Source organism: Dendrobates tinctorius, unplaced genomic scaffold (genome assembly GCF_039654945.1).
Source record: "Dendrobates tinctorius isolate UK_male_01 unplaced genomic scaffold, ASM3965494v1 ptg000011l, whole genome shotgun sequence".
NCBI classification, from domain to species: domain Eukaryota; kingdom Metazoa; phylum Chordata; class Amphibia; order Anura; family Dendrobatidae; genus Dendrobates; species Dendrobates tinctorius.
This window is the reverse complement of record NW_027361679.1, coordinates 16,551,623-16,566,401: the sequence shown is the minus strand read 5'-3', so window position 1 is coordinate 16,566,401 and position 14,779 is coordinate 16,551,623. Positions and strand designations below refer to the sequence as shown.

The 14,779-nt window shown below is 42.8% G+C and overlaps 1 protein-coding gene across 2 annotated transcripts in view; it reads left to right on the top strand.

Moving 5' to 3' along the window:
* SMARCAD1 (SNF2 related chromatin remodeling ATPase with DExD box 1) overlaps positions 1–14,779 on the top strand; it is a 217,570-nt gene that overhangs the window by 169,756 nt on the left and 33,035 nt on the right. For both annotated transcript variants that reach the window (XM_073590005.1, XM_073590013.1), the window contains 2 exons: positions 10,752–10,940; positions 13,113–13,231. In XM_073590005.1, coding sequence (XP_073446106.1) covers positions 10,752–10,940; positions 13,113–13,231 — 308 coding nt within the window. The remainder of the gene's footprint in view (positions 1–10,751; positions 10,941–13,112; positions 13,232–14,779) is intronic.

Below are 14,779 nucleotides of genomic sequence, written 5' to 3'. Positions count from 1 at the left end.
AAGAGCTGTTCAGTTTTCCATTTATAGATTCGTGCCTCTCGCCTGGTCCACTTGAAGTGGACAAGATGAGATTCCATGTAGCGATGCACAAATATTTGAGCAGCCACGGTCACAAGAAGTGGATGATTGAGACACAATTGCTGGAAAGTCAGGAGGAGGACCAGGGTGCAGAATTGGAAGATGAGGTTATGGATGATATAGTTTCTGACCCAACCTGGCAGGAGGACATGCAGAGCAAGGACGTACAGCAGCACACGGGAGGGAGGCATAGCACCCCTTCAGGCAGGAAGAAGCAGTGTCGTGGCTGCAGACAGAAGGCGAGCAACCGTTCCCCGTAACACCAACATGACTGAAGTTACCAGTCCAACTGTTAGGTCTTCCCGAGTCTGGTTATTTTTTTAAAGACTCTGCCGATAACCCCAAACAGGCCATTTGCAACACCTGTCATGCTGACATCAGCAAAACTACCAGCCTTACCACCACCAGCATGATCAGGCACATGGCAGCAAAGCATCCGACTTTGTGGGCCCAACCCCAGGCTCCAGGAATAGTGTCTGCAGGTGACACCACTGTTTCTTCCACTGTTGTACATGCAAGCCAATCCCCTGTCCATGGTGCATACGAAGATGCCTCCTGCCCTACACCTGCCGTTGCCCACAGTCAAACGGCACCATCATCAAGCATGTCCTTGTCCCAGCGCATCCTTTAGTTGTCCATACCCCAGTCATTGGAGCGTAAGCGGAAATACGCAGCCAACGCCCCACAGACCACAGTACTAATTTCACACACTTCTCGTCTGCTTGCCCTCGGAATGTTGCCTTTTAGGCTCGTGGAGACGGAAGCTTTCCACAACCTGTCCCCAGCCGCCACTATTTCTCCCGCTGTGCCGTCCCGGCATTACACAAGCACGTGTCCCACAACATTACCTGTGCCCTCAACAATGTAGTTACTGGAAAAGTACACCTAACCACAGACATGTGGACAAGTGCTTGTGGCCAGGGACGGTACATCTCACTGACAGCACACTGGGTTAACATTATGGAAACCGGGACCCAGGAACACGTCCTCCCGACCCCAAGGATTGCAGGCCCTACGTCAATCAGGGTTACTCCCACAGTGTACAACTCCTGCACCTCCCCCCTCTTCAGCCTCCATCTCCGAAATGAGCACTTCAGTCACAAGCTGGAAGCACTGCCAAAGCCAAGCGGCAACTGGCTGTGCTTACACTAATTTGCTTAAGTGACAAACAGCACAATGCTGAAGAGTTGTTGACAGCTCCAAAAGAGCAGGCAGATGTGTGGCTGACATCGCTGAACCTCCAGCCCGGCATGGTTGTGTGTGACAATGGCAGGAACCTGGTGGCGGCTGCGAGGCGAACTGACACGCGTAACATGCCTGGCCCATGTACTTAACCTCGTAGTTCAATGTTTTCTAATAAACTGCCGGATCTGCAGGTGAAAGTACGCCGCCTGTGTGCCCATTTTAGAAAGTCAGCTACAGCTTCAGCAGTGATTGCAGATTCTATTCTACACTGCATATGTTGGAAAAGATTTGTGAGCGGAAGAGGGCAGTTGTTGAATACCAGTTTCAAGAAGGCCGTCGTTATTCAGGTTTGACTCCACACATAAGACCTCAGGAGTGGACATGGATGTCAGACATATGTAACATCCTCCAAAACTTTGAGGAGTCCACCAAGATGGTGAGCGACAATGAATCCATAATTAGCGTCACCATCCCGCTTCTCTGCATTCTGAAAAGCTTTCTGCTCACAATGAAAGAGGATGCATTGCAGGTGGAGCACGAGGGCATGGAACAAGGAACCATACAGGGTGATTACATACAGCCCAGCCTCATGTCATCCCAACATGGATTGGTTGACAATGAGGAGGAGGAGGAAGAACAGGAGCTATTTTCATGCGCTATAGACGGTACTACAAGCACAACTGTCATACCACCTGTTCAGCGTGGATGGCCTGAGGACAGGGAGGAGGAGGAGGACAACTTGGTCAGTCGTCCTGTTGGTGAGGACACGGAAGGCTTGCCTGTTACCAGTCTGGCACGCATGGCTGACTTTGTTGCGCTGCCTTCCCCTGACCCTCGTATTGTAAAAATATTGCGTAACAGTCATTACTGGGTAGTGACACTTTTAGACCCGCGCTACAAGGAGTACTTTCAATCTCTTGTTCCAGAGGCAGACAGGTGTACTAAAATGGTGCCGTACCAGAGGGCCATTGTTGCAGAATTATTAAAAAAAAAAAAAAATCCCATCTGAAAACGCTGGCGGCAGACATAACAGTTTGTTGGACAACCAAGGAGCACAGGCGAGAGATGCACAACTTCAATCCAGCAGAAGCAGGAGAACACTGGCAAAGTACCAACGTCCTCCGTGCCTTTTAATTATTGGGTATCCAAGATGGACTCGTGGCATGAACTGGCTCTCTACGTCTTGGAGGCCCTGACCTGCCCTGCCGCTAGCGTTTTGTCAGAGCGGGTTTTTAGTGCCGCTGGTGGAATTATCACAAATAAGCGCATTCTCCTGTCAACTTAAAATGCAGACAGGCTGACTCTTATAAAAATGAACAAGGGCTGGATTGGCCCAGACTTCTCAACATCACCAAATGAGTACAGCGAAACATAACCTCCAGTCTAGTGTCTTTTTGGGAGGTGTATTCCCATGCACCTCTTCACATCCACACATGTTGGCTATTTGGTGTCCTTTCACCGTCCACCACCACTCAAACACCAGGGTGAACATATTCCGTCATGCTCCAGCCACTCTAGTTTTTGGCAAGGGTGTTATGCCCATCACCAAATTTAAAAATATGTGCCCCCGAGCCCCCCAACCCCAAATGGGAAATGTCTGTCAGCCCATACACTTAGTGTATGGGCATTACAAGTGTAGGGGACCCGCTCCTTTAAGTTGGGCCTATTTTTTAACGAGGCCTTCCTCCACGTCTCATCCACCGCCACTAGATCACCAGGGTTAACGTGTTCCGTGCTGTTACATTCAGTGTCAATTCCTTAACAAGGGTGGATGGTTATGCTGGCCTTAAAATAATTATGAAAAAGTTTGAGGTGTACCCCACAGGGGAAATGTTTGCCAGCCCATACACAGTGTATGGGCATTACAAGTCTAGGAGACCTGCTTCTTTGTAATGGTACATTTTTTTTTTTTTGAGGCCCTCCTTCATGTTTCTTCCAAGGGGTGTTTGGGGTGTCTGCAAATTTGGGTCAAGGCGGCCCTTGCATTCAATGCATAAGTGTGGCAGGACCAAATGAATGTGAAGTGGATTTTCCTGTGCCCATCCAGTACCTGGGTTTAAAGGCTTATTGGGGTGTATGTAACTTTGGGGCAGGCCTTGCATTCAATGCAACATTTTTTCAGGAAGCCCTCCTGTACCTCTCATGAAAGGGGTATTGGTGTGCGTCGTAATTCTTGGCCGCCCATCCGCTCACTGCATAGGCAATAACAGCATAGGAGACCCACTGTTTAATAATGTCCCTTTACGAATAATGCTGCCTGATGCTCCTGTAAGAATAGGCTCTGTGACTCCTTCATAAATTAAGCAAGATGTGTCTGCTTTTGTTTCACACACCACATGGCCAGCTAGGGTTGTTAAATGTTACAATGACATTTCCCAGTGGTTGAAAGCAATGCTAAATTTGCAAATGCCTCAAAAACGCTGTGTATGAACATAGCCCAAGTGGTGGAGGAACTTTTTTTTGGGGGGGGGGGGGGGGGGGTTAATTATTTTGCCCTTAGATAAGTCAATAACCTGGAAAGGATGTCCCTTAACATATTTCCCAGCAAAATCCATTTTGGTTTCGTTTTTGTATGTTTATTGGTGCGCATGTAAAAAGGGCATGAAACTCTGACAGCATTGTTTATAGCTGTGACCTAGGAGTGAGAAATGCTTCCAGGGGCAGTTGACGTGATGTTCCCGTCTCATTTTCTGACATTTTTAGACTTTGAAAGGACCTGCGGGGGGATCGCTGTTTAAATGCTTGGGTCTCCCATATGCAAATTGCCTCTTCAGAGAGAAAGAGGACTTGAACTCTATAGCTACACCTGTTGGAAGTAGCCATCCTATAAGTCACAAACGGCCCTTTAACCCCTTCCTGACATCTGACGTACTATCCGGTCCATGGGACCCGGGCCCCTATGCCCATGGATGGGATAGTACGTCATAGCGATCAGCGGCGCTCACGGGGGAAGCGCCGCTGATCACGGCCGGGTGTCAGCTGATTATCACAGCTGACACCTGGCACTATGTGTCATGAGTGGTCACGGACCGCCCCCGACATGTTAACCCCTGGCACACTGCGATCAAACACGTTTGCAGTGTACTGGGGGTTTAGAGAAACATCGGCAGGGAGGGGGCTCCCTCCGTGCTTCCCTGAGACCCTCAGCGCAGCGCGATGTGCTGCGCTGCTCTGGGGACCTCCTTCCCTGCAGGCCCCCGGAACGAAGATGGCCGCGGGGGCCTGCAGGGATAGAAAAAATAAAGACGCGCACTCGTGATGTAGGAGGTGCTGACTGAACGTGGATATATCACAGGTAAAAGTCAACGGGTAGACAGTCGCACTCAAAATTGAATGTCACTTGCATCAGTCATTAAAGGAATTATTATGATTTTTATATTTTTTTTTCAATAAATCAAGAAAAGTGAAAAAACACCGCAAACAGAGATCAGATTCCAAATATGAGTATTACACGGTTACGTTTCGACCTATACCTAGGTCTTTCTCAAACCATACTCAATAGGAGTGTCAAGGTACATGGAAAGAGGACAATTTTTCAGAGTCCCAAAGTAAGGGCTGTGGCAAGAGAGCGGCAGGGATCTGCACCACTCTCTTGCCACAGCCCTTACTTTGGGACTCTGAAAAATTGTCCTCTTTCCATATACCTTGACACTCCTATTGAGTATGGTTTGAGAAAGACCTAGGTATAGGTCGAAACGTAACCGTGTAATACTCATGTTTGGAATCTGATCTCTGTTTGCGGTGTTTTTTCGCTTTTCTTGATTTAATAAAAAATAAATAAAAATCATAATTCCTTTAATGACTCTGATGCAAGGGGCCTGCAGGGAGACTGCTTCCTCAGTGCCTGCAGAGCGCAGGCATGAGGAAGCCTTGTGCAGCACCTGTCAGATAGCTGACACATGACAGTGAAGTCCCCCCCGGGACAATGTAATAAAGTAAAAATAATTTATAAAAAAAATCGCTAAGTAAATAAAAAAAATATTCCCTAATAAATCATTTTTTGTAAATAAAAAAAAAAATAAAAGTACACATATTTAGTATCGCAGGCGTCCGTAACGACCCACCCTATACAACTGTCCCATTAGTTAACCCCTTTAGCGAACCCTTTAAAAAATAAAAAACAAAGCAAAAAACAATGATTTCTTATACCGCCGAACAAAAAGTGCAATAACGCGAGATCAAAAAGACAGATATAACCATGGTACCGCTGAAAACGTCATCTTGTCCCACAAAAAACGAGCCACCAAACAGTGTCATCAGTGAAAAAATAAAGTTTTATAGCTCGCAGAATAAAGTGATGCAAAAATAATTTTTTATATAAAACTGTTTTCATTGCATAAAACGCGAAAAAAACCGACATAAATGAGGTATTTCTGTAATCGTACTGACCCGAAGAATAACAGCTTTATCAATTTTACCACATGCGGAACGGTGTAAACGCACCCCCCAAAAGAAATTCATGAAATGCTGGTTTTTGTTCACTCTGCGTCCCCAAAATCGGAATAAAAAGCAATCAAAAAATGTCACGTGCCCGAAAATGGTACCAATAAAAATGTCAACTCGTCCCGCAAAAAATAATACCTCACATGACTCGGTGGGTCTAAATATGGAAAAATTACACCTCTCAACATGTGGTGATACAAAAACTATTTTTACAATAAAAAGCGTCTTTTAGCGTATGACAGCTGCCAAACATAAAAACCCGCTAAAAATAGTAAATCAAACCCCCCTTCATCACCCCCTTTGTTAGGGAAAAATAATAAGTATTTATATCCATTTTCCCATTAGGGTTAGGGCTGAGATTAGGGTTAGGGGTGTGTTGGGGTTAGGGTTGGAGTTAGAATTGGGGGGGTTTCCATTGTTTAAGCACATAAGGTTCTCTCCAAACGCAACATGTCTGATCTCAATTCCAGCCAATTCTGTGTTGAAAAAGTCAAACGGCGCTCCTTCCCTTCCAAGCTCTGCCATGCACACTAACAGTGGTTTACCCCCACATATGGGGTATCAGCCTACTCAGGACAAATTGCAAAACAACTTTTGGGGTCCAATTTCTCCTGTTCCCCTTAGGAAAATAAAAGAATTAGGGGCAAAAATATTTTTGTGGGAAAAAAATGATTTTTTTTTTTTATTTTCACGCCCGGGCATTATAAACTTCTGTGAAGCCGTTGGAGGTTCAAAGTGCTCACCACACATCTGGATAAGTTCCTTGAGGGGTCTAGTTTCCAAAATGATGTCATTTGTGGGGGGTTTCCACTGTTTAGGCACATCAGGGGCTTTCCAAACGTGGCATGGTGTCCGATCCTAATTCCAGCCAAAAAAAGTCAAATGGCGCTGCTTCCCTTCCAAGCTCTGCCATGTGCCCAAATAGTGGTTTACCCCCACATGTGAGGTATCAGCATACTCAGGACAAATTTCACAATAACTTTTGGGGTCCTGTTACCCTTGGGAAAATAAAAATTGGGGATGAAAAGATCATTTTTGTGGAAAAAATGTGATTTTTTTTTTTTTTTTTTTTTATTTTACAGCTGTACGTTATAAACTTCTGTGAAGCCCTGGGAGGTTCAAAGTTCTCACCACATATCTAGATAAGTTCCTTGGAGGGTCTAGTTTCCAAAATGGGGTCACTTGTGGGGGGTTTCCACTGTTTAGGCACATCAGGGGCTCTCCAAACATGACATGGCGTCTGATCTGAATTCCAGCCAATTTTGCATTGAAAAAGTCAAATGGCGCTCCTTCCCTTCTGAGCTCTTCCATGCGCCGAAACAGTGGTTCCCCCCCCCATATCAGGAATCAGCGTACTAAGGACAAATTGCGCAATAACTTTTGCGTCTAATTTCTCCTGTTACCCTTGGTAAAATAAAAAAAATTGGATCTGAAGTAATTTGCTTGTGAAAAAAAGTTAAATGTTCATTTTTTGTTTTTTTTCCCAAAACATTCCTGTGACGCACCTAAAGGGTTAATAAACTTCTTGAATGTGGTTTTGAGCACCTTCAGGGGTGCAGTTTTTTTTTTAGAATGGTGTCACTTTTGGGTATTTTCTATCATATAGACCCCTCTAAGTGACTTCAAATGTGATGTGGTCCGTAAAAATAAAATGGTGTTGCAAAAATGAGAAATCGCTGGTCAACTTTTAACCCTTATAACTTCCTAACAAAAAAAAATTTTGGTTCCAAAATTGTGCTGATGTAAAGTAAACATATGGGAAATGTTATTTATTAAGTTTTTTGTGTGCCATAGCTCTGTGATTTAAGGGCATAAAAATTCAAAGTTGGAAAATTGCGAAATTTTCAAAATTTTTGTCAAATTTCCATTTTTTTCACAAATAAATGCAAGTTATATCAATGAAATTTACAAGGTCAGAATCACCGGGATCCATGGAAGCGTTTCAGAGTTATTACCTCATAAAGGGACAGTGGTCAGAATTGTAAAATTTGGCCCAGTCATGAACATGCAAACCACCCTTGGTGGTAAAGTGGTTAACGAGTCTTGCAATATGACTTAAGATTAAATCCAAATCAGAATCTCAATCTGCAGACACGGTGTTTCGGGCGATTGGCCCTCGTCAGTGCAAAGTATGAGAACTGATTTGGCTAGGTGAGAGGCTCTGGACTGGGGTCTAAGGGGTAAGGTTTCTCCTTGTGGAGTGTGACATACCAGCGCTGGCTTGTCTCCCATAGACTTACATTGGGCTTGTTGTTCTGTCCAAGTACTCGAGTATTCCAATTTGCTCGACCCGAGCAACGAGCACCCCAGCATTTTAGTGCTCGCTCATCACTAGTTATTTATTAACTTTATTAACTTTGAATATGACTATTTGGTTTAAATGGATAATCATTCAAAGTTTGAAAATTGATTTTTTCTTTATTCCTGGGATATGTTGAAACATTCCAGAGTTATATCTACATAAATTTGTGCTTCACCTGCATGCTATAGAAGCGATTAGCCAGCAAAAAATGATAGTCCCATAGTAGGACAAAGTAAAAAAGTTAAGTTAAAAAAAATGTAAATTGTAAAAAATATTTTAAAAAAAACAAAGATAGAATATATTGATCTTTTTATTACTATCATTAAATATTTGAATGAAAAAAACTTTAAACAACAAAAGTACACATTTGGTATGGTTGAGTCCCCAATGACCTGACCTATAAAACTGTCCCACTAGTTAACCCCTTTAGTGAACACCATAAAAAAGACAAAAAACAATGCTTTATCATACCGTCAAACAAAAAGTGGAATAACATGCGATCAAAAAGACGGATGTAAATAAACATGGTACCGCTTAAAACGTCATATTGTCACGCAAACAACAATGCACCATCAGTGGAATAATATGTTATAGCTCTCAGAATAAAGTGATGCAAAAACTATTTTTTACATGTTTTTATTGTATAAGAGCAGCAAAATATTTAAAGAAAGATATAATTGTGGAATCGCTGTAATCGTACTGACCCGAAGAATAAAACTGCCTTATCAATTTTACAACACACGGAATGGCATAACCCCCAGCCCCTCCCCCCCAAAAAAAAATAATCATGAATTGCTGTTTTTTGTTCATTCTGCCTCGCCATAAATTGGAATAGAAAGCGATCAAAAAATGTCTTGTGCCCAAAAATTTTACCTTAAACACGTCAACTGGTCGGGCAAAAAACAAGACCTCACATGACTGTGGGCCAAAATAGGGAAAAATGATAGCTCTCAAAAAAAAAAAATATGGTGCTGCAAAAACTAATTTTTTTTTTTGCAATAAAAAGTGTTAGAGTTTGAAAATTGCGACATTTTCAACATTTTTCCCAAATTTCCATTTTTTTTTTTTTTTTTTTTACACAAACTCAAGATCGAAAATTTTTTACCATTAACATATGTCCCGAGAAAACAATCTGTCAGTGGGATCCGTTGAAGTGTTCCAGAGTTATAACCACATAAAGTGAGAGAGGTCAGAATTGTAAAATTTGGCTTGGTCATTAAGGTCAGAATTGGATCGGTGACTAAGGGGTTAAGCATTATCATATATTGTTGGACATTGTTTTTGATGCAACACTGATCTGTGCATGCATTCCACCAGCAGAGGGCTGTAATGAGAGAGAACCTGCAGCCTCAGAGCATACAAGGCCAGCAGTATTTTGAATGCAACTTTTGAAAAGTTGCTGTGCAGAGATAAAATTATAGTTATGCCCCTGCCGTAGAAGTGCATTAGCTGCTGGTCAGCAGCACGTGCTGCTTGTATCTATTTTACAGAAGTAAAGAGGGCAGAGGAGAAGTGCATTTTCTCTAGTGATGCAGCTGGCAAAGGCTCTTCCATGCTTATGACATTACTCCTCCATGCCTGTTCCTTTCAGTAGTGATCGTATATGCTAAAGCAAAGGACCTTTAGGCTCTCCTCCAATAAATCCCACCTGTGCAGCACAACATGCTCACTGGCTGACATGCTGTAATTTATAGGCTATAAGATTCACTTTTTAGCAAGAAAAAAATGTTGCTAAAAAGTGTGCGTGTCTTAAAGTTGGAGGCAGCTTCCTGTGATTGAGAAGACACCGCGTACTTTCTGATCACTGAGAGAACTACACTCTCTCCTACCGCTCGACACTGGTCGGTCTAGATGTGGCAGGGCAGCATAGATCGACCAAGCACGTGCATGGATGCTACATGTCCTTAGTAGCTAAAGGACCTTCCACCAGACTAGCTAAAAGGACCTCTCAGATCATGTAATCAATCATATGCCTGGAAGGTAGGTTATAAAGTGGTAAAGTATGTACTGTCTGCAGTATAGTGTGAGTATTGATGCGGAGCCTGTGTTGGGGATGCGCCTGAGTGCAGAGCCTGCGTTGTGGATGCGCCTGTGTGCTGAGCATGTTGAATACGTATCCTGCAGAGAAACACACTAATAGACCTATTCAGATTAGCGCTTTTGCTCTCTCCACGTCTTTACACCTCCAGAGGGCACCTCTCCACCTCCTTAATTAGTTAATAATGTATTTCCTATTTTCTGCTGTCAAAATCTGTAGTGTGTTTTATATAAGGTGCATCCCATAGTCTGAAAAATATGGTGTATGCATTTTTTTTTAAATTTGTTTGCTCCTTGTACTGCACTGAAGAAATTTATTGAGGTGTCCGAAGGTCTTCTGCTATAGCACATACCATGGCTGCTTAGATAAGAGACAGGCAGGGAGACGAAATATGATAAATATTTTTAAACCCCTCCAATGCCTTATTTTCTTTTTCCCGCACTTTTGTTGGGTGAATATTCATTTTAAGGATAAAATTGGTACAAGTTGGTTTTACAGTCAATTATTGCATTAGTCTGACTTTTAGTTTCAATTAATTTACCCTTTCTTTATACTCTGTGGAGTTATTAGAATGGGATTCCCTAAAGCAGAACGTATATTATTTTAAGGAGCCCAGAAGAAAAATACCCACGCCAATTTTCTTAACGTATCACTTATTGTTCTGCGTTTACATTCTTTAGATGCTTTCTTTTTTTCTTCATATAGGAGCCAACACATTGTGAAGCCAATGCTGATCTGATCTTTGAGGACATGGAAGTTATGACAGACTTTGAACTGCACAAACTTTGCTCTGAATTTTCAAGCCTTTCTCAATATAAGCTTGAAAAGGAACAGATGTTGGATTCTGGAAAATTTGTGGTTCTTCACAAACTATTGTCTGACAGCAAGGAAAAGGTATTTGTATTACTTTCAATTTTTTTTTTTAAACCTTTTCCAAGCCAAATAACCCCTACTGACAAAAAGTTCCATCATTTGACCCAAAATGATTGATCTGCTACTGTGATTTGGCTGTGATGCTTGCCACAACATAGGAATATTTTTCTTACTGCACTACCCTTTAAGAACAAGCCCAAACCAACATCATAAATATAGATGACCTCAAAATAAATGCAGACCACACACCAGAAAGCACCTAGTTTCAAACCCTGTTAATGCAAACCCATCCTGTATACAGGCTCCAACCTATATATACTGAACCCAGACCCTGCAACAATGTGTAAATCTCATCCATACCTGCCCTCAATATAATTACACCATAGCCCCTTTACCCAGCATAGTCACATCCATAGTTCTCTCCACCTACATGCAGAGTCTCTCCCATCCAATACCACACCCACACACACAACATAGTCACAACTATTGTAGTCCCCACCCAGCACGGTCACATCCATAGTCCCTCCCAGCAAGCACAGGCACATCGAGTACATAGTCATATTCAGAGTCCCCTGTCCCTCCCAGCACAGTCACATCCACAGTCCTCGTCCACACCCAGTATAGTAACGCTCAGTGTCCCCATCCACACCCAGCTTAGTCATGCTCATAGTCCTCATCCACGCCCAGCATAGTCACGCTCATAGTCCTCATCCACACCCAGCATAGTCACGCTCATAGTCCTCATCCACACCCAGCATAGTCACGCTCATAGTCCTCATCCACACCCAGCATAGTCACGCTCATAGCCTGCTCAGTATAATAGCCAATCCATTAGTCAAACGTATAGCCCCCTCAGTATAATAGCCCATCTATTAGTCAAACGTATAGCCCCATCAGTTATAATCCCTTTCCTCCCCGTATAATCTCATACAAAGTCCCCTCAGTTGCCGCCCTCCTTAGTATGATCATATCCATTAGTCCCCTTGGTATACTGGCATTTATGGACTTGTACTGATGCCTTCTTTCAGTATAAGCACTTCTTCCGACTGGTGGTAACATTCCCTTCATATCCCACCACAGCTCTCCCGTCAGCAGCAAGCTCTTGCCACACTGCTGTGCTTTGGCTACTTTTTCCTACAAGTCTAGGAACCCTCCAGAATGCCACACATCTGCTGGAGGCTACACTGAGCTCGACCATGGTGTGTCAGCTGTCCATGTTTACCCCTTCCTACTATCCCTATCTTGGCTATATGTGCCAAGTGTAGTGGAACAGCCATCTAATTGGTAAATGTGGCCGACATCAAATATGGGGTTTCTAATTAACCTTGTATTCGCCCAGTGATCTCATTTGTACTGGAGAGAAATGTTCTGAAAACGAGACTGCATGCCATTTTTTCAAATAATATTTTTTATTTATGGCAAAATTCGTAAATGGGTTGTCATTCAATATACATTTATTACCTATAGATGGGACCTCAATGAGGACGAGTCTGAACAGTCCGGCCATCCAGCAATTGGCTAACTACTAAACCTCGATCATTAAATGCTAAACATTAACTCCTTACTCTTGCACAGGACATGAAATGACCACTATGTACATAGAATGTATCATTATTATATTTTTAATTACATTAAGAATATACACTGTAACAAACATTTAAAAGCAGTCAAAGCAACAAGGCTGATGAGGATGTCATTTGTTTGGTGCTATAAACACCACGGGTAAAATGATAAAGCTATGGTAAAGGGGCTTGGGGGGGGTGTTTTTTGTTTTGTTTTTTTTTATAAACTTAAATAAAAAGCAGATGATGTCCAATTATAAAAACTATGGAGAATATTCTAGTAAAATAATCCAACCTCAGGTCCAGATGCCAGTATTACCCCCAAAGATTAGCTATGTCCTCCAAAGGGTTTGGTTGAGGATCTTATTTTTGACAAACGTACAATTTGGTCATTTTCTCCAAAGAGTAGTCTTCTAGTCATCCACGTGGTGTTTGAATGGGCAGTTGTTTTGGAGCTGAATGTTATATGAATACACTTTTTTGTGGAACGAAAACGTGGAGCAGCAAGTGCCGCAGTCTGAGGCTTTACCAGTTATTCCCTAGACTCCTAATGATAGTAAGTGCGTGACTAATTGGCTGCAGCGGGTTGCATCACTGGAGCCTGTGTGCTTAATGTGCCTATTTGTTGCAGGGTGATAGAGTGGTACTATTCAGCCAGTTCACCATGATGCTGGATATCCTAGAAGTGTTCCTGAAGCACCACCAGCATAGATATATTCGGCTTGATGGAAAAACTCAAATCTCTGAGAGGTACCAGGAAATGTATTATTTTAGTATTTTATACTTGCTTGTCCGTAATAAATACAAAGCAATAGGAACAGTTTTGAACACTGACAGTCTGAGTGTAATGCATTTTGTCACTTCACTGTATATATAGATGTAGTAGAACTGATATTATCATGTAATGGAAATCATTTGTAGTGGTGAGTGTAACATTCTACAGGGACTACATAGTTTCTCCCTCTGTATTTGCCTCTTTTTTTTTTTTTCCCCCCCCCCCCACTACATTTCAGCACACCTATGATCTGTGTCTGCAGCTCTGCCATAGTGCCTACAGGTAGTTTAAGGTTCCACAAACCAACATATGAAAACGAGTGAGCACATAGGTCTCATAAAAAATAACAATTTATTAAATATACTTAAAAAAGATTTTTTGAATTCATAAGACATACAGTATACCAAAACAGAATGTTCCTAAAAGCAGCACCAGTTACATGTACAAAATAAGAGATGTAAAAGTAACAAGACGAATTCCAAATAGGACAAAAGATTCCCAAACGTAATACTCCAAGTCAAAAAGCAAGTGTCATGACTGATACTAAATAGTTTAGTGAGAAAAATGCACAAGGTCAATACTTACAAACAAGATGGTATGTTGGTGAAAGGGTGTGTAGTACATGAATCCTGGTCCACCAGCCCCAACGCATGTTTCACCCAGAGGCTTCATGAGGGGTCTCTGGGGTGGTCTAAGGTTGTTTGAAATCCACTGAATTGGGTGGAATTCACACGTGCCAGATTTGCAGCTGTCCAATTCATCTATATGAGGCCTCCAGACTTCCATGTACATGCTGCAGAGACAACTTCATGTTGAAATTTCATTAACAAGTCTGCTACTTTTTTACCCTAAAGGCTGTGTACCCACGTTGCATTTCTTAAGCGTTTTTGCCACAGTGGAAACTCTTAAACGCATACCCATGCAATCCTATGGGATTCACAGTTGCTGTGCCCATGCTGCGGTCTTTCCCGCTGTGGAATTGCATAGCGGTAAAATCCGCAGCATTATTTCTTCGGAATCGCGGCGATTCCACCGCCATAGGATTGCATTAAAACACTCACTTTACGCATGTGGCTATGCCCACCATGCGTAAAGTGAGCGCTTCATGTGCGGATGGTACCCAGGGTCTGGAGGAGAGGAGACTCTCCTCCATGCCCTGGGTACCATAATCCTGTTAAAAATAGAATTAAAATAAAAAAATCGGGATATACTTACCCTCTGATACCCTCCGGAGCCTTCCCGCCTCTCAGCCATGCTGCCAGCATCTTCCGTTTCCAGGGATGCATTGCGCGAAGTACCTGAGATGACGTCGCGGTCTCGCAAGCGTGACGTCACAAAGGTCCTTTGCACAAAGCATCCCTGGGAACGGAACGTACCGGGAGCGCCACTGAGGAGATCGGGGGCCGTCAGAAGATGAAGATGAGGGCCGTCAGAAGATGAGAATAACCATATTTTTTATTTTTAACATCCTATCTGTTACTACTGATGCTGCATAGGCAGCATCAATAGTAAAAAGTTGGTCA